This window comes from Phaseolus vulgaris, chromosome 9 (genome assembly GCF_051622355.1).
Source record: "Phaseolus vulgaris cultivar YP4 chromosome 9, ASM5162235v1, whole genome shotgun sequence".
In the NCBI taxonomy this organism is placed as follows: Eukaryota; Viridiplantae; Streptophyta; class Magnoliopsida; order Fabales; family Fabaceae; genus Phaseolus; species Phaseolus vulgaris.
In genome coordinates this window covers 18,745,667-18,766,087 of record NC_143506.1, presented here as the reverse complement: position 1 = coordinate 18,766,087, position 20,421 = coordinate 18,745,667, and the positions used below count along the sequence as shown (strand labels likewise).

At 30.0% G+C, this 20,421-nt stretch overlaps 2 protein-coding genes across 4 annotated transcripts; both read right to left on the bottom strand.

The window, feature by feature from the left end:
• Positions 1 to 8,957: 8,957 nt before the first annotated feature.
• Positions 8,958 to 10,712, bottom strand: LOC137822938 (stress-response A/B barrel domain-containing protein HS1). The gene is made up of 2 exons (XM_068627965.2): positions 10,517 to 10,712; positions 8,958 to 9,321 (listed from the first exon to the last, which is right to left on the bottom strand). The coding sequence occupies exons 1-2, from the start codon at positions 10,654 to 10,656 to the stop codon at positions 9,141 to 9,143; spliced, it is 321 nt and encodes a 106-aa protein (XP_068484066.1). The 5' UTR covers positions 10,657 to 10,712; the 3' UTR covers positions 8,958 to 9,140.
• Positions 10,713 to 11,997: 1,285 nt separating this feature from the next.
• LOC137821300 (putative beta-1,4-xylosyltransferase IRX9H) lies at positions 11,998 to 19,604 on the bottom strand. Of its 3 annotated transcripts, none has more exons than XR_011082778.1 (6): positions 19,118 to 19,409; positions 17,728 to 18,799; positions 16,652 to 16,901; positions 15,710 to 15,930; positions 14,078 to 14,242; positions 11,998 to 12,370 (listed from the first exon to the last, which is right to left on the bottom strand). XR_011082778.1 is itself a non-coding variant. In XM_068625818.1 (6 exons), exons 3-5 carry the CDS (start codon positions 18,600 to 18,602, stop codon positions 15,754 to 15,756), a joined length of 1,302 nt encoding a protein of 433 aa, XP_068481919.1. In that variant the 5' UTR covers positions 18,603 to 18,799; positions 19,118 to 19,338; positions 19,443 to 19,604; the 3' UTR covers positions 11,998 to 12,370; positions 15,710 to 15,753. The 3 variants fall into 3 exon arrangements, 2 of the variants coding, with proteins under 2 accessions (XP_068481919.1, XP_068481918.1); XM_068625818.1 differs by lacking the exon at positions 14,078 to 14,242 and adding an exon at positions 19,443 to 19,604 and having other exon boundaries at positions 19,118 to 19,338; XM_068625817.1 differs by lacking the exon at positions 14,078 to 14,242 and having other exon boundaries at positions 19,118 to 19,437.
• Between the last annotated feature and the right edge of the window lie 817 nt (positions 19,605 to 20,421).

Below are 20,421 nucleotides of genomic sequence, written 5' to 3'. Positions count from 1 at the left end.
AATCTCAATATAACCATGGACAATTAATAAAATCATGGAAATATTTAAAATTATGAAGAATGATCGAGTACCTGTCATAGTTCTTGTCTCAGTAGTTTAAAGAAATATACAACTCAAGTTAATAGTTATAAAACAAATAAGATAGAATAATATGATACAATAAATTTAATTAACAAAAACTTATATTAATTTTTGTTCATGTCATTGGTGTAGTGATTATGATGCTTGTTATTGTAAACAAACAACCATATACCTGTCTGAATGCACTACAAGAATTAGTTCCTTTAATTCAAATAATCTTTTAATCATTAATTTACTGTTTAAATATTTTAAGTAATATAAACTGTATATTCAAAAATAGACATAACCAAAAAAACACATTTGAAGTCTTATCACTTTATTAGGAAGCATTATGTAACAACACATGTGTAAAATATTATAATACAGAACTTGTGTAAAGTATAATAGCTTCCTATTTTTTTTTTGTACTGAATATCCCTTTGTGTTACTAAGTACAATGAAATTTCTCTATTAAAACCATCCAAAAGAAATAAATTTATCAAACTAAAATTATAGACAATTTAAATTATGAAATTTATTAAGAATTTATAGATGAGAATATCTTTCTTGGTAATCCATTATAGTCATGTTGAAAGATTTACTACCAAAAATAAGAAGAAACCTGTTATTACAAAAAAAAAACGTATATAAGTTCTTGGTTTCCTGTTGATATATTAGAAGAAAGATATGAGAAATAAAAATAGTTTTGGATTAAATAATTTTCATACATGATATTTATGGTTGTAACAACATGTTTCAAACATTGTTAAATATTTCTATGTAAACCACATTAGTAGTTGAATTACTGGCATTTCGATTATCATCCAAAATCAATATTTTCAACTGTTTCTTGGATTTTACTCTAGAAATAGCAACATATAATTGTTCATGTGTAAACATTGGACGTGCTAGATATAGATTAACTTTATTAAGCATTTGACCTTGACTTTTATTTATTGTCATAGCAAACCACAAAGATATTGGGAATTTTCTTCTCTGAAACTTAAAAGGCAGGCCTGATTCAGAAGGAGTCAAGTTCATTCTAGGAATAAATATGTTATCACCAATATTTTTTTCAGTAATAACTTTGGCACCAATAACATTCTTTCCCAAGTGAATTACTTGTAATCTTGTTCCATTGCAAAGTCCATTGGTTTGACCAATATTCCTTAGAAGCATTATTGGAACTCCAACTTTTAATTTAACACAATGATTAGGAATTATGGAGCATTTGATATCATTCAAAAATTTAGTTGTAAACCACTCAGTTTGAGCATTTTCTTGTTCATCAGATTGGCAAGGGGTGTCTAACGTAAATAACTAACTTCTTTTTCGGGGATTAAGGATAAAATTAACTCATTCACTTGGTCCACACATTATGTAGTAGGACACAGTATTGCACCATCATCAAAAAATGCATCAAGGTAAGATTTTGCATATAGCCTGGATAAACAAATTCAACCAAGTGCAATAAAGGTTGTTCAACATTTAGAATTAAAATATATTGTGGTATTTCAATAGTTGTTTGTCCCAACTCATTTAAGTCCAAATCTCCATCTCCAATATGAAGTATCCAATCTACAAACTTTTTTATTTCTGTTGCAGTTTGCTTTGATTTTTCACTGTTTAATCTCATGTTTTTTGTAAGTTTGAAGACTTTGCAATGTTTCCATAAGTCCGAGTAGTTTATTGTTGTCTTCACAATGTCATATCTTGATCCATTTTTTACAACAGGAAATAAACTACAAAACTTCATCAGAAATTTCGATATGAAAAATAAAAGCAAAAAACATCAATCAGAAAACCCTAGAAAATGCAAAAAACGAAACAAAGAAAAAACAAAAAATATGATAAACACTGGAGAAATAATGGTAAAAGAGATGAAGATAATCAACACAAAAGATAAAAGCCATAAACTTTGAAAAAAAAAACTAAAAACAGAGAACCAAGAATGTCAAAAAGACTAGAGAAAACAAACAATAAAACAGATCAAGAGTATCGGTCGAAAAGATAAAAGACAAAAAATATCAAAACACAATATAAATGTGAGAATGAGATGAACAAATGATAGAATAGATTACCTTAACCATAGAGAATGAAAAGAAGAAAACTGAAGATAAATAAATTAAAAAATGGCTCTATACAACACTAGGGGTGGCAATGCAGGCTGGCCCGCCCCGCATAGGCCCGCCCTGCACTTGGCCCGCAAAAAGCAGGTCGGGTTGGACCGTCCCGCATAGAATTTGCAGGCTGATTTTTCCAACCCGCCCCGCATAAGGGTTGGCCTGCGGGCCCGCATAAGAAATATTTATTAAAAAAATATTTTTTAAAATAAAATTTTTGAATTATTTTTATTTAGAGGTATTAGGTAGATGGTTTCATAATATTATTTTCATGAAACATGCGTAGTAAGATGTTATTAAAAATTTCGGGATGTAAAATATAAGGCTACATGAAGAAAATATAGGGGTGTGAAAAAAAATTATACATTTTAAAGTTATGCGAGTTATGCGAGCCAACCCGCTCCGTCCCGCACTTGGTCCGCGCGGGCTGCGGGTTATGCGGGGCGGGCCTAAGCGGGTCAGCGGGTTGAAATAAGCAACTTGCCCCACGTTTTTTTAGCGGGCCGGTCCACACGGCCCGCCCCACTTTGCCACTCCTATACAACACTGTATATATAGTGAAAAAAAAATATTTCAAATTTTCAAAAGGAGACGTCATTTCTACAAATGCCTAATGTTGTTTTGAGAAAAATGTTTTCCAATACCGCAGGTGTGCAGTTGTCGAAATGGTGAAAAACAATAAAGGAAAAAGTAGAGAAAGGGGATGAAAAATTGGATTAGAGTTTGATAGAAAAGAGAGAAAGGGAGATAGACGTTTGAGAGAAAGAAATTTTACTTTTAAAAACTCTTACGTGACATGTTTTGGTTGGTCCAAGTGTATTGTGTTCATTGGTAAAAAAATTTCTATTTTTGCTATTAAATATTTTAAAAAAAAATTGTGATGATAACACGTGTTTAATAGTCCTTTATATTTGTATTATAAATAGATTGTAATGATAAGATAAAAATATGAGCTTTAGTGATTATGCTGTTGGGTAGATGTACTTCTATGGTGAAACATTATTTAATTTTTTTATCTATTAACCGTACATTTTACATGTTAATTAATAAAATAAGTAAAATTATTAAAATAAATAAATCATGTTGATTCAATCTCAATTAAAATCTAATTATAATTATAATGAAGTTATATCATATTAATATGATATTAGTTCAAATATATTGTATCATTATAATTTAAACTCACTTTAATACTATTTATTTGTTCAGATAACTTTTTAAAATTTTATCTATTAAAATTACATTATATTATTAGAAAATCATTATTATTTGTCAATAATAAAATTGAGGTACATATTCCAATGTTATAAAATAAATAAATTTTTAATTTCATTATCAATATATTGAGACACTGAATGATCAATTCTTTGAATAACACTTTCATAAAAATGAGTTACTGGAATTTTTGTTGAATAAAAGTTTACATAATAAGTAGAAACTCGGAAAATTCTAAAATAATTACCAAAATGATGCATAGTTGATGCATTAGTTAAATAAATATTTAAATCATAAATTTTCTCTCCACTACTCTGTTTAGGAATTAATCTCATATCGAGACAAAATGTCACACTCCATATTACAAAATGTCACACCCCAATACATTATTAGAAAATTATTTCATTGTTTTCTTTCCACCATCACTGTCAATATAACCTCATATTCTAACTCAATCTCCACCATTACTACTCAACTCACCACACCCACAACCCTATTTCTAAAAAATACATCACTTTCCAATAATTTCAAAAGCTTAAACACAAAATCATAAAACAAATTGTTTTAAAAAAAAGAAGAAAGATCAAAATATTTTTTCTAGTTTTTAATTTTCTTTTCTCTTCATTTTATACAAAAATAAAATCCTTTTTTTTCTATAAATGTATTTTTTGCTTTGCCATGTTCTCAATTGACCAAATCCACTTAGGAAGATAAACCACATAAAAATAGAAATGTATGACCATGATATTTAATTACTAATGAAAAAATATTGAAAATTTCATTTGAATAACATAAATATTGAACAAAAATATTTTAGAAAAAATTATTAAAAAATAACTTTAAATCTAACTTAATTTTATAAAATAAATTTATAAGATGCATAACTTATATAGTCTTATTTTAATCAAATCTTTAACGACTAAATCATATTAACAGTAATAGTTTGGATTTGAAAACAAGAACTGGTTCTGTTCTTAAATACATGGGTTAGAGCATATTTATAAGAATTATTTGAAAATAATAAAATCATTTTAAAATAGATCTCTATATATAAACTATTAAAATCAAAGAAAGTTATTTATATAAATCAATTTTTTTCAATTTGCAAACAATTCTCTTTACGTTTAAATTTCTTATCTATAAACAACTATTACTAAAGATTTGTTAGTTGGAAAAGGTTCTCATACCAAATGCCACGTGCTTTTTTTGGGAGGATAGGAGGACAAAAAAAAAACATGTACACAATAAATCTTTACCAAAAAATTTAAAAGTGATTAAATTCTTACCATAGTACTTATTTACAAAAAAAAAAAATAGAAAAATAATAATAAATAAAATAATATAATTATACAAGAATCAGATATTATAAAACATTATATAAACCCACGTGGTGTATTGGTCTAAAAATGTAGGTAAGAAATAAAACCTCAGTTTTCTTTGCTCAATTATTGTCTAACTGTTTCTTCCTGCACCCAACAAATAAATTCCTGCACCTTATCATTCTTAAAAAAAAAAATATTTTACCCATTTTAAAAATAACTTCCGAATTAATCTTTTCAAAATATTTTTAGAACATACTTTCCAAAACATATTTTTTAAATTCCAGATTTGTTATTCCGGAAATTAAAATAATGTGGTCCAAAAAATATATTCCAAAATATTTTTTCCTTCCAAATTTTCTATTCTGAAAAAACATTTTGTTTACAGAATATTTATACTTTCATTTATGAACCTTTATTACAGAATCATCTAAAATTATCAAAAATAATTATGGAATTTAGAGATGCAAGAAGAAATACCCTTACATAATCCCAAAAGCTACTCTAGGATAACGTAAGCAAGCTAAAAAGATATTTTCAATAACGTAGAAAAGTGACAGAATCCAAACAGGAAGGGGCAAACAGGGTGGGGCCAGGACCATCTCCGAGAGCCATCAAACAAAGTGAACCTGTTTGGATTCGGGTGGGGATTTGTGGGGAGGGGAGAGAGTCGATTAGAGAGGATTAGAGGGAATGTGTGAGGATATGTGAGGTTGTTTGGATTGAGGGATGGTAGAGTGGATTTGTGAGGATTGTTTATTGAAATTTGTGAGTGATGTGATAGTTATAAGATAATTTAGAAATTATTTTAAAAATATAAAATGTAAATTTACAAATTTATCCTCGTCAATAAAAAATATTTTAATAATGAATTATGATATATTTTTTGTAAATTTGAGTTAATTATTTTTTTCAATATATAATATTCATAATTACTCTTATTTTCTAAAAAATAATAATTTTGTGTTAAATTCAAATAAATTTATAAATATTAAAAGTATAAATATATTTATAAAAATTAAAAACAATAAATACATAAAAAAAATAAACAACAGATTACAAATATAACAAAACAAATGTAAATACAATTATTAAGATTAAAAAAGTAAACATATAAAAAAAATTAAACAGTATCTTCTAAATGAAAAAGATATAAAAACAATAAAAACATAATATAATATATACAAATTAAAAACAATAAAACATAGAATGAAAAACTAAACAACAAATACAAAATAATAAAAAATATAAAAACAGTAAAAATAATAATAAGAAAATATAAATAAATTTATAAAAAATTAATAACAATAAACACATCAACAAATGTAAATATATTTATAACAATTTAAAATAGTATTAATAAAATTAAAAATAATAAATACATAAAACGTATTAATAAAAAATGACATTAAACACATAATACTGTAAATGATAAAAACAAATAAAAATTATCAAATTATCAAATAAAAACTAAACAATAAACATAATAATAAAAACTGTAAAACCAACGCATGATAATGAAATAATGAAGAAAAGTAAATACATTTAGAAAATTAAAAACTGTAAACAATAAACATATATAAAATAATATAATTACATTTATTAGAAATAAAAAAACAGTAAACATAAAAAAAAATAGTAACCACACTTAATAAAAAAAATTCTAAATAAAAAAAATATTAAAAATTTACGTAAAGGATGAAGACATTAAAGAAGAACAATAAGAACAAACTGGAGAAGAAGAATAACAAACTTAAAGAAGAAGAACAAACTTGAGAACAAAAAGAAGAAAGTTTGTGATGAACAAAACCAACCAAAGAACTACTGCTCCAAGATGCAATGTGAAAAAAAAAAAAAAAACAGAATCAATTTCAACACTTTTCTCACACAGGGAGAATTGATTTTCCTTCTACCTTTAAAAGACATAGAATCGATTCTCATTTTACCTTTAAAAGTTACAAAATCGATTCTCCTCCTACCATTAAAAGTCACAAAATCGATTCTCTTATACCATTAAAGTCACAAAATCGATTCTCTCCTACCTTTAAAAACCACATAATCGATTCTCTCCTACCTTTAAAAGCCACAAAATCGATTCTACACTATTTGGAAAAATCAAAAATCGATTCTGCGTCATTTCAAAAAATCAAAAATCGATTTTGCACCAATTTACAAGGATAGGAAAATCGATTCTGAACCATTTGGAAAAATCGAAAATCGATTCTGCACTAATTTACAAAGAGACGAAAATCGATAATGCACTTCCAAAATTCGGAAAGAGGAAGGAAAAGGCACTGTAATAAAGAAACTGAAAACTCACTGATGCCCACATTATTTAATATTAGAATTGATAAAAGGATAGCAACGTAAATGTCTATTTGTGCCTCTACAATCCGCGCAAATCTTCTCAATTTTATGAAAAGTGAAAAAATTACTGAACCCGCTCGCTCGTCCACACCCACATCCTCACATACCTTGATCCAAACAAAAGTTCTTCCCGCTCACCCCTTCCTCCTCCGCTATCACACCCAGAAGCAAACAGAGTGTAAAAGAGGGTCCATTTTTTATTTATAAACATATTAAACTTATTTTTCCAAATTAAAATTTATATATAATTTTAAAAATATTATTATGTTCGTTGTTATGTTTTCCTAAAGTACTACATTTATAAATCCTCATTGCTAATATTTTATGGACAATATTTAACCATGTTATAATCATAGGGTCACCCAAAAATATCTCATTTCATGGGCCATTATTCTGCCACCAATGTCGATATACATGTGGCCATTAGTTTTATACCAGTGTTGATGGGTATGAATCGGTGTCAGGATAAATTAATTAATTAATTAATTATATGACATGTATATTCATCTCACATATTTTTCTGTGTGAGTATTTTTTCAGTACTAGCGAAATAAATAGGCTAAAGTATTAATATAATGACTTTTCGGAAAGGAAAAATAATAATGTGTTCCTTAACTATTAAATGCGACTTTTTACAATTTTCAGGTTATGATTATTGTGAGATGCCAAAAAGTATTAACAAAAAAATAATAAAAACTGACACTATATTCATTATTTGATGTAAAAAAAACTAAATATAATGAATACTACGACTACCACGGTTATATACTATCCCGTGACAACTGGTGAAATTTATTCTTACACTCTTTTTACCATGAAAAGCGATATTTTTTTATCAAATATAATAATATAAACTACGTTTCACATACTCCGTAGTAAATCCATAAATTTTTATGTTTAAAAGAAGCTAAGTATTTTAGATTTTTAGTTGATTTTAGATTTATCTATTCTAAGAGTGATTTTTGTTTATAATTTAGATTTTAACAAATTTAAGGTAGGATCTAGCGAAGATCTCATGGACACGAACTAAGTAAGTATGAAGGTTCACTTTCAAAGGCAAAATGAAAAACACATTATATGGTAAAGATGATGCGTATTGCGAAATTGAAAGACATAAAAGAAAAAAACATGATAAAGGAAGCCGAATTGAAATTCGAAGAACAAAACAAGAATATAAACACAAAGAACAAATATGTAATGGAAAATGAAAAAGAGATTGAAGAAAAGAAAGCTTATGATGATGGACAAGAGAAGAAGATGCAAGTTTATTCTCAATTTCTAATTTACTAAAAGATCAACCCAATAATTACCTTCCGAGAAACTTTGAAGTTCATCTTTAGTCTTCCATTTTTGGTATTTTCAGTAATGATAGTTGATGTGGATGAAAATTTGAATGATTATTTTCATAGATTATGATTAAATTCCAACTCCAATTTAGTTTAACTCAATTTAATTTTTTAACTGAAATCTAAATGTGTAATTAGATGCTACCAAACACATGTCTCAATTTAAATCATTTAAAAATTAAGAAAAAAATACGAGGAAGAAAGATTTTTTTAATAAAAAAAACAACCAAGTGGCGTTTCAAAAGAATACGAAAATTAATTTGATTTTTTTAATATAAGAGTTTCGCCCATAGAGAAGAAAATAATTATTTAGTATTACACGTGGGAATAATCCATTAGATAGCAATTTCTAAACTTCTCAAAAACATGTATTCATGAGTACTGTATACTGATACGTAGAAGGTATGAATACGATATGATTTTAGAAGTATCCATTGTTCAGAAGCTAATTCAGACGTTATACATTAGCAGTGTTTTTTATTGATTTGGTTGCTAGGTGACAGACTTGCTCCCTTATGACACAGTGATGAGTTCAGAGGCTGAAAAAGCTTCCAAATGTGCATTAAAATAAGCTTCCAACTTCCATAAATGTTACATACAAATACATATATGTAACCCAAATTGAAATATCAAATTCAGAATAATTGGGAGAAAACAACATTTATGAGAGCACTAACAGTGAACTGAGGCATTACTTTCCCAATGAAAGGTTAAATGGTAGGCTTATAGTCGATCACAATCACTTTCTCTGTTGAGGAAATGAACAGATTTGCAAATTCAACGTGGGCAGGATGAGCTACATACTCTGCAACACCCTCTGTACTCTCAAAGGTTGATTCAAACACATGAGTGAAGCCTTGATGCAGGTTTTCAGCACTTACATCTGTGCCCCTACAATATATAATTCAGTTATCAGCAATGGATATATATATATTGTTTTGAAATGTTCTAATTAAGCCACTACAATGAGTTTACATGCAAATGTTTAGAAAGTTATATACAATAAAAGTTCAATGACATTTCTCAATCTATGCAAGTTTCATCTATTATAACATGTTGAAGTTTTAAATCGACTAGAAATAAAGACACTTCTTAATATATAATTGGATGCAAAACTCAACTTATCATATTAGAAACAAAGACACTTCATAATATATAACTGATCCAAAACTCAACTTATCATATTAGAAACAAAGACACTTCATAATATATAAGTGATCCAAAACTCAACATAATGTTTTACAAAGACTGATCCAAAACTCAACTTATCATATTAGAAACAAAGACACTTCATAATATATAAGTGATCCAAAACTCACCATAATGTTTGCTTTGTAAAGTTGAGTTAAACTTATAGTTAAATTCTTATCATAACAAGGTATAACTCTTTTAACACAATCCAAAAGTCTATTAATTTAGGCCTTAACTTTGCCATTAAGATTGGAAATTTGCCAAACATTCAAAGCCTAGCACTCAAAGCTAGTTGCCATATACAACAACAGATTGGACAATTTCCAAGTTAGAGATCATGGAAGCAAATACCATCATCCAAATTCACAACATAATCACTAGTTTTTCAAAGTCTGTTAAGAAGAGAAAAACAAGTTAGTGTCATTTTAAAATAATAAGCTGAACCAAACATGTATTTCTCTGAGATCATATTCGCTTGTAAAATTAAAATAACAAATAACAGAAGACCCTAAAACGCAGAAAAGGCAGAGATCTTATTCTGAAACCCTTCAATTTCACCAATGGACGTTTTAAAGAATCTTAGAAAAAAAAGTATCAGTAACATTTCTGAATACTAAAATCGTATCAGTAACATTTCTGAATACTAAAATCTCCACTGGACCAAAATGTAGCCATAAATTGGAACCCAACCCGATCCAATTTTCATCTGCAATACTGGGCAAACGTATTTTAATGAAGATACTAAAAATTCAATCTTTTGGTTTTTAAGAGTTAAATTTGCAAGCCCTTTTGCATTGGGTGAAGAAAATGTTGTTTGTCGAGATCAAAGTGGGTTGTGGAATTGGAAGTGTGAGGAAGAAAACGAAAAAGAAAAAAAATGAACAAGGTAGCTTACCAATGGAATGATTTCATGGGTGGAACAAGATTGACTAGGTTGGCATAGCCCTTGATGAGCTCTTCAATCTTCTCTGCCGTGATGTCGTCTTTGAACTTTGCGAGCACGATGTGTTTCACAACTCCCTTTGCTTCCTCCATTTCCACACCAACCTCTTCCCCCTTCTCACTCTTTACTTTATTTATCGGGAAAGAATATATTTACGAATCTTATTTTTTATATAATTATTTTAATATTTTTTATATTATTTAATTCTAAATTTATCTTTTATAATTTATTTATTTTTAAACTCATCGTCACATCACAAAGTTATATACAATTATATGAATCGTAAAAATATCATTTTCTCTCTTCATTACCTATCTCAACAAAAATTTAAAAAAAAGCTTTATTGACAGTATCAAAGTCTTTTTACACATAGATTAAAAAATATTTTTTTACTTATTTTTGTGATATGCGCCTGAATTATTATGGATACGAAATTTATTGTGTAATCCTGCAAAAAAAAAGATGGCAATCACGTGCTCTATTAAGAAAGAGAAGTTAAAATAACTTACTAAATCAAAATGTATGGTTTTTACAATAGTAAAATACCAAGCTGAACATAAAAAATAGGATAATTAATTATATATAATATTTAGAAAATAGATAACTAATTATATATAATATTTATAATATCTAATTATATTTTATTTTGAAAGTAAAGAAACATTTGAATTGAATGTAGTAATAGAATGATTTTTGTAAATATATAAGTTATTTGATGTTTTTATATGAATGATAATTAATAGTTGCTTTTGAATAACTTCAGGAATGAAGTGATTCTCAATATCCTACATGTTTGGATTAGAATAAAGGTGCGTGACAAAATTTATTATTGGAAGAGAATAAATTAAAACTTCAAAATATTTGAACAATCATTGTAATAAAATTACTATGATTTGTTCTTAAACTAAAACTAAACTAAACATGATCATATTTTACACATTATTATTTGTAGCATTTAATCAAAAAATCATGGATGTTAGACCTAAGAGTTATATTATTTCATTTTATTTTCAATGGCTACCAGATTTACCTGGACCTTAAAATTTCTATTCACTTCCATTATGGTAGTTTACTTTCACATTACTTCCTAGTTGACTAGTAATATATGATTTTAATTTTTTAATCTCTTGTGAAATTAATTAAGTTGGTTTTGAAAATATTAGATTGTTAGGAGGAAACTTTAATTTTGCATTTAGTTCCACCAAGGTAATTTTATGTTACTTTCATGTTAACTAATTGAGTTCTGTGTTGTTTCATCAGCCTTGGTTTCAAATGTCTGCTAACGAATGAAGGGATGTTATGTGATGCCCTCATCTGAGTTATAGGCCATTACACAATTGAATCATAAAATGATTACCATATTCGGGGAAGATTTAACAAAAACAAATCATTTAGTAATAGACAAGCACGCACACAAAACCACAAGTTTCAAATACAGTGAAAATTGTTTCACATTCAAAATTCCTCCCATAATTTTACAGAAGAGATTGTTTAACTGCAACAACAGATAGAGGGAAGTGGCCAATTGAAACACGTTACTGCCTCTGCGATGTATTCTACAAAAATCCAAAATGTGCCACAATGTGGGAGTGAGCTACTCATAATTATTTTTTATAATGTACAAATTGTTAGAGGGGAAAATGCACAATTAATCAATGGAGTTTTTCACAGGAAACAACCATGCCATCACGTGACAGAGTGGTAGTCATTCACGTTATATGGAATATCTGAGTAGCCAACCACTGGATCAATTGAAGATAAACAAAAGCATTAGCAGGCCACCTCCAATTCTTTAGAATATCTTCCCTGCAGTGCAGAATGATGAAATGAATTTAAAATCAAACCACCAAAGAAATGCATGAATGTACAATTCTCAAATTCTGGATTTGTTTGACATATGACCACACAAATTCAAAACATAAACAGTATTCAAGGTATACACGTTTCGATTGAAAACTCAAGAAAAACATAAATATCCAGAAAATATCTCATAGTATCTTGTAATGATGTAGTATTTGATAGGAGATCAATAGAGAGCAAGGACTTTTTTATACTTTTTCTTCTTTGGTTCAAACACAAAAAGGAGGGGAGGGGAATGGAGGTGACCAAAATTTCTCCTCACACAATGTTAACCTCCCCAAAATTGGAGCGGAGAGAAGTTTTACATTGAATGGCTTTATTTGTCCATTCCAAGGATACAATGATGAATTATTTATGTCTCCTTTAAAATATCTTGGATGATCTCTTGAGAGTAGTTTTCATTCTATTATTTGTCTAGCCAGCCTTTCTTTTGGGTGTGTTGCCCACATTTCTTGGACCTTTGCCATTGCCTCACAACATCATCTCCACTTGAGTCCCATCACTTGGATTAATTGAAGGAAGAATATGCAAGGGTTAAAAGGATCTGAGCATGCAGGTATTGATTTTAATAAGAGGGCTTGAGTTAAGAAGAATGAAAGAATCTAAGACAATCAAAGAATATTTAGATAAATTCTTTGGTATTGCTAATAAGATACATTATTGGGAAATGAATTTCTTAATTCCAGAATTGTATAAAAAAAGGATCTTGCAAATATACTTGTAAGCTATGAAACTTCTACTCCAACCATAGAGAACACAAAGGGTCTATGCAAATACGTTGACAGAAATGTTAAATACATTACAGGCACTACAGCAAAGGAGGCTTATGAGACAATTTGGGCCTTTGGGGTGTTTCTCAAGCCAAATTGCAAAACAATGGTGACAACAATAACAAGGTAGGACTTAATATTTTGGAAATAACAACCAAAGCAATAACACGCAAGCTTTACCACCACGACCTTATTGAAAAAATACAGAATTAACAAAAGAGACATTGGTAGGAACCTAACATAAGATGTTACAGGTATGATCAAATAGAACACATGGTTTCGTCAACAAAAAGAAGCCAAGGCTGCCGAGAATCAACTAACAGAGGCACAATTTTTGAAACTGTTCATTTGGAAAGTTCCAAAAAACTAATCATACATTCTTCTCTCCCTTAGAACAATGGGACCATTAATTTGCAATGTCATGCTTTACAACCGACAACCTTACAAAATATTTGTTTATTGTTAGCAGTTGTACAAACAATGAGTTAATGATCTCCTCAAATAGCTCAACAAAGCTACTATTTTCAAAGTCCTAATTGGGAAAGGAGAACATATAGGCAAAGGAACAATAGCAATTAAAACCTACTCAGGATTGAAGTTAATATACTACGTTTTATATGTTCCTAGAATTAATTGATATCCTTTAACCGTTCCATATTGGCTGGGAAAAAATTTACAAGGTGTTTTGAACCTAAAAACTTGTATAATTAAAGATACAATAATAGAAGTGAACTAAGTTCAAATGAAAGGCAAGTATTTTGCTTTAGAATTGACAAAGGAGGAGCAGAACACAGATGAAGAAGACAAAAAAAGAAAGACCACAGTAATTGAATGGTGAAAATATGTAGTAGGAATAGCAAATCTTCCATTCATCTCAAACCACCTGATAAAATGTTCATCACATCATCCTGGCCCTGGATGAAATTTGAACCTGTCTCCAGTCCTCTACCCCATATTCATCCTAGGTGCAATTAATCACACCCTTGTATAGGTGGCGACTTCTTTTCCCATCTCATGGAGTTTCTTCCTTGGAAATTCAAGATTCCAACTGATATGATATGAGCATGAATAAGAAGCAGGGATTCAAATTACAAGAAGAATTCAAGAGAAGAATTACTAAAAGGAGAGGTAGGGAGCTTGAGAAGGAGCTAAGCAAAACTAGCAAGATGATTAGAAAATTATTGTTCTCGTAAAAAAAATAAAGCTTTCTTTTGTTTTAGTACTTGTTTGAACATAGGAGTAGCAAGAGGCATGTTTGATTACAACTTTTGTTCTAGAAGTGTTTGGTTTATAGAATAGGAAGGCAAGTGATTGACAAACATAATAACTAGCTTACATAGGAAGCTTTGTTCATTAGGGTAACTAATAGGCATCCATGTAAGCTAGGAAGGATCTAGAATTTTTTACTAAAGCTTATTTTTTAAGTTAATTTCGTGGCACTCTTCTATAAAAGGAGAGTCACTCTACATAGGAACACAACATTGGATTCATTTGAAAGAATTGAAAGGTTTCTAGAGAATTTCTCTCTTTGAATCTGATCTTGAGTATTTATATTAAGTGGTGCTTCTTCTTATCTTAATCTCCATTCATGTTTTTCAATTTGTTTTAGTTTCCTTTTGTTATTGGACTAAAACCACAAGCCTCATTACCTTGTTCATCCATTTTATTCATGTGTTCTTGTGCTCTCGCTTGTGTTTCAATATGGGTATATAACTCATTTTCTATTTGTGTATATTGTAATAAGAATTTGATTTCCATGATCCAATCACTTGAATCTTTTCCTATGATGAAGATAAAATCAACTAGTATGAAGAGAAATCTATATTTGTTTGGTTGATTTTGATCCTTGGTCATAGCTGGGAATATCCAAACCCGTTTTATTTCATCATCAACAAACTCTTCAAACTCGTAATAATTCCAGTCATCTTGCAAATCTATCTTCCAACAATCTTATCTCTTCAACTTCTCCACCATCCCTGTGTAGCCTCCATGTATGTTTTATGGATTCTGCTTCATTTTTTTTATTTTGTTTATTATAACAAGCTTAAAGCTAAGGTTTAAATTTTGGAGGGGTCTTAAAATATTTTTTAAAAATCTCATGATATATTTTTTACATCTTAGAATATCTTAGAAAAGAGAGAGCTTTCCTTATTCAATTATGATAAAGAGTCTTGTATTGTATTAATATAAATAGAGGTTAGAGCTTTGACTTTACTAGCATTGTGTCTCTCTATCAACAATACTTTCAGTTTACTAACATGAGCTGTCTTTATCTCTTTTCCCTCTATTGTAACCCAAATCCATAATTGTTAACAGTTTCATCCAACTTCAATAACAAAGAATTGTTTTCGGCAGGATGATTTACTTACATCTGACAAAGAATCTGTTACTGAAATTTTAATATTGTTCCAAACATTTACCAGTTAAACTTAAAATATAAAGTGCAGGACAGTAGTTGATTTTAAAACAAACCAAAATGGGCTATAGAAGTCTAGAGATTAAAGGTTTCACTTACAGCCAGGATGAAAATTTACTGCTCTCCACTTCTTCACCAGGATTTCACACAAGTGGAAGCTGAAAAATGGCATCTAGGTTGTTCTTTAAAATCCATTTCTGAGGATAGGACGAATAAGATGATTCAAGATCAATATGCCAGACCATAACTCTCGAGCAGTTGTCCATCAAGCCCTCCATTTGACTTTCATCTTCAATCACCTGCTCAATCAATGTGCTGACCTGCATATAGAAAAGCAAACCCACCATTGATCAAGGAAGAATTCAAGGTTGTACAGTTTTGAACACTGAATTTTTCTCCCCTCCTCATTGTAGAAAGCCATGAGGGCATATAGAACAATGCCCGACCACACTTTATATAATGATAATCTGATTGGTTATGTTTTTCAAAACTTGGATTAGATACAGAAAATGTTATGTTACACAATAATAGAAAAAATCAGCAAAATAAAAGATATTGTTTAGGAGAAAAGACATACGATGAATTTCATGTGCTTAGACCACAATGGAGCTATTCAATTTATAGCACAAAGAACAAAATTACAGAATATTCAATAACCCTGTTTTATATTTTAGGCTAATAGTAAATATAGAACCAATCAAATTTTATCACAACTTCTTTGTCAATAGATAGCACAACAATGACAGTTTTAGAGTTGTTATGGATCAGCCCCAGAGAGGATCCTGATACCATGTTGAGATGAGTAAAACCAAAAAGGCATATGATGAACTTTGTGTGTTTAGACCGCAGTGGAACTATTCAATTTATAGGGCAGAGAACATAGTTATAGAATGTTCAGTAACCCTATTTTAGGCTAATAACATAAATATAGCATCAATCTAATTGATCCTAATATCATCAATTAATCCTAACATATAGTTACTATATCTATATAATTCTAGCATATCTTCAAGAGTCTGACAGATATATTAGTCTACTAACCCTCAAACTTTCCTTGACTGAGTCAAGTTGCCTGATAGGTTCCAGAGTAGGGCGATGCCACTTCTTTGGATCCCAGAGTATTGTACTATTGAATGCAAAACCCGACATTTCAGCATGAAATCTTTTGGATTTCCCATTTGATTCATACGTATGCCATCCAATTACTTGACTTCCATTACAAATGGGCCCTTGCAAGACAAATCTACTTTTATCCCCTGATAATCTTGCTACAGTCCATGTTCCAAATCGCCTGCAAATCAAAATGATGGTATATCTCAACTAACAAATGAAAAAACCATTGAAAGAGAAAAATTATAGAAGAAAAGACAAATATGCTAGAACATTCTGATTTGATTAAAGATTTAGTGGCTAATAAAAGAAACATTACCAGCAGATAGGGCTCATTAGTGTTCCTTTTTCTACACACATGCATAGGTACAAATATATACACTTTCTATTCTTAATTTTTCAAGGTGTTTTAATTTGTACTTTAGAGACATTTTAGAGGTCCTTGTCATAAGAATCACACACGTCTCGAGCCCAATGCTATTTTGTCATATGATTCTATGCCAAAAGAGGCGAGGCGAGGGTTTCCGATCATTTTGGAATTCTATCAAAATAAATACATTCATGATTGATAGAACTTAACTACTAAAGGTGCATAAAAGAAGGGAATGACCATTCTGACATTACTTTGCAATGTAGAACACCTTTGTGGATGCAACGTATATGTAGATACTAGGTAGGTAGTCTCTATTTCAGAAATTGACAAAAATTTAAACATGACACCAAATCAATCAACAACACTTATAATTACACTTCCCACACCCCTCCTTCGATAGGTTAGACAAACAATATTTGACCCATGTATCCATGTCTCTTGTCCTTAAATAAATGACAATTAGAAACTCAAAATAAGTTAAATGTAGGTATAGTTATTGTAATGATATTATCCATGTTGCCTCAGTACATTACTTATCAGAAACCTTTAACAATAAATTGCATCAGAGCAGCTATGGTATGCAAGAGAAGAAGAAAGGCACAAACAAAATTAATTTCTCAGAAACTAAAAAGACCTTATTTCTCTCATTTGCTGAAAGAGCTCTACTGAGTAGATGTTATCATCATCTGCAAAGTAAACAATTCCATCAAGACGATGAGCTTCAATGTGAGCCATTGCAATATTTCTTTGAAGAATGCTCCTATGGTTTGGGTCGGTTATATTCGTTTTACAAATGAGATGTCTGTACATAATCCCACTACTCCTTAAGATGTCAGCAGTTTCTTCAGATTGGGATGTCATCTCAACAACAATCCACAACATGGGAGGTGAGACCAGTTTTAACGTTTGTGACAAGCGATGCAAGTAATATGCTTGAAATAGATGATTGTATGTTGGAGTCACAATGATGAGAAGCTTCTGAGATACCACATGTGAATGTTCACTGATTTGGCTGTTCGATATATTATATGCCACTTCATCTATTAGTTCTGGTTCTTTCGCAGTTACATACAAAGAAGCATTAAAATTCACAGTCTCATTGATTGATGGCGCCACATTTATCGCTACATTTTCAAGCTGCTGGAAATTTCCCGTTGCAGATATCACCTCAAATGAGAAAGCTCGATGTTTTGGCATGAAATTCATTGACATGTGTATTGATGCAAGTGGGATGAGTCCAATAGAAACACCAACCACAAAACATATGAAGAAATGGAAAAGCACCTTCCTCCAAAGCTGGCCCCTAGGCTTTGATCTCTCAAGACCCCTGAAAGACCTTGGGGAGAAAGCACCAAACACAAAAGCACGGTAGTCCAATCCAACTAAAGGTGACCAGTTCTGGGGACTTGACGACGACTTGGACAACGGAGAAGCTACAGAACAGACTTCAACATTTGTTGCAGTTCCAGCTCTAGCAACAGGGGACAAAGTTCTTCGAATAGACGCCATCAATAGAAATCCAAACCAATGTTTAGTAACCCCAAATGGTCCCCGTGAGTACAATAATGGCTGGAAAGTATCCAAATTCAAAAACAATAATAAACTTCTTCTCCTTCAACGCCAAAAACAACAGTTGTCATGACCTATTAGCATTGACCAAGAGCTTCCGAGTGACCATGTTACAGAGCCAAAGGTGCAAAATAAAGCTGGCATAATAAAACAATGTAATCAAAGCATATCAGATTAAGTACTTAAACAAAATAAATTACAACCAATCCTTCCAAAAATACATCAAGAGTAAGCCATCTCAAATCACACAAAATCTGCAAAACACGTTTCGTAATGCATATATTAAAAACACCCCAAGTCTCTATATACATTAAACCAACCAAAATGAGTCATTAATTAATAATGAGGAACCACTAGCAGCTGCGAAAATGCGGATACCAAACATCACGGTGTCTTATTCAAGATAGCATTTTTAGCAACTTAACAATTAACACTGGAAGTTTGAAACAAGTTACCCAAACGACAGCGAAGCAAAATGGAGCGGCATGATTGTTCCAACTTTTGAAACAAGTCGGTCGGGCACTAAAAGGGAAGAACTTTGGCACTGTAGAGTGTTTCCCTTCTGCCGCAACTAGTTCTATGGCTTTGGGTGAGTCAACTTAACCGATATTCATGAATCTGTGTAGGTATTTAGATCTAAAAGGAAGGAACTTCAAACAAGAAAATGAAACAAATCCTGCAAAAAACAAAACATGAAAAACACAGGAAAAAAGGAAGAAAAAAAAACATAAAGACAGCGACAGTGATATGTTTATTTAAATTTTTAAAGAAAACTAATACCGCTTTTGTCATGTGATTGAAGATGCCAATGGGCGGGACTGGAAAGGGAAATTAATAAAAATAGAAAACCGAATCTGTAAACAAAAATCCTGCAAAGATTGCGATTATTAGGTTAATACTATGAAAATCCATTAAAGGCATGAATGTAATTGAAATTTGTCTAGGTTATTACTTATAAACATACACTTTTATATATTTTTTATTTTCTTTTTAATTATCACTTTTCTTCTTTATTTATGTTCTTTGTTTTTTTTTTTATCTATTTTTTCGACATCTATTCACCCCAGATTTTCTTCATTATTTTCTGATTTTGGTAGTCTCTTTATTTTAATAAGCATTTTTTTCAGATAAAAAAGGTTACGTTAATTTTGTTTCTTCTTTTTCATCTAAAAACACTCTCATAATACAAAGATTGGCATGTCTTTGATGTTAATCCATTTTCCACTAATTGAGTTTTTACAGGTTGGATGTTAAACAAGTTATGTGTCTAATTCTTACCTGGAATGGTCTTTTTTTTTTCTCCATCCTGAATTATCAACTATGTTCTTCCAATGAAAGAGTCGTGCCAGGGAAAAGAGGTGTTAAAAAATGTTTTTTTTGTTAAATGTGAAGTTTTGGTGAATTTCCATATCCGTTGTTTTCCCTCACCTCCTAAAACATCATATTTTTTTTCTTGTTTTTTCACTATTTCCAATATATAATTAATCCACAAGGGGCTTGCAATGAAAGACTTGGTGCATGTGTTACCTATTAAATTAAGAAGAAGAAAAAATCACTAGTTCTAATTTTGAGTTTTCAATATTAAAAAGAAATCAAAAAATTTCATTTATATATATATATAACTTCCTTCAAATGACTTTTTCCACTAGTTTTGATATCATTAGCTTACTTGAATTGAATAAAAAGAAAAACATAATTTAGAGTTGTGTGTAGATAGCTATTATCCGAAACATTTAGATGCAAAGAAACAATATTATTT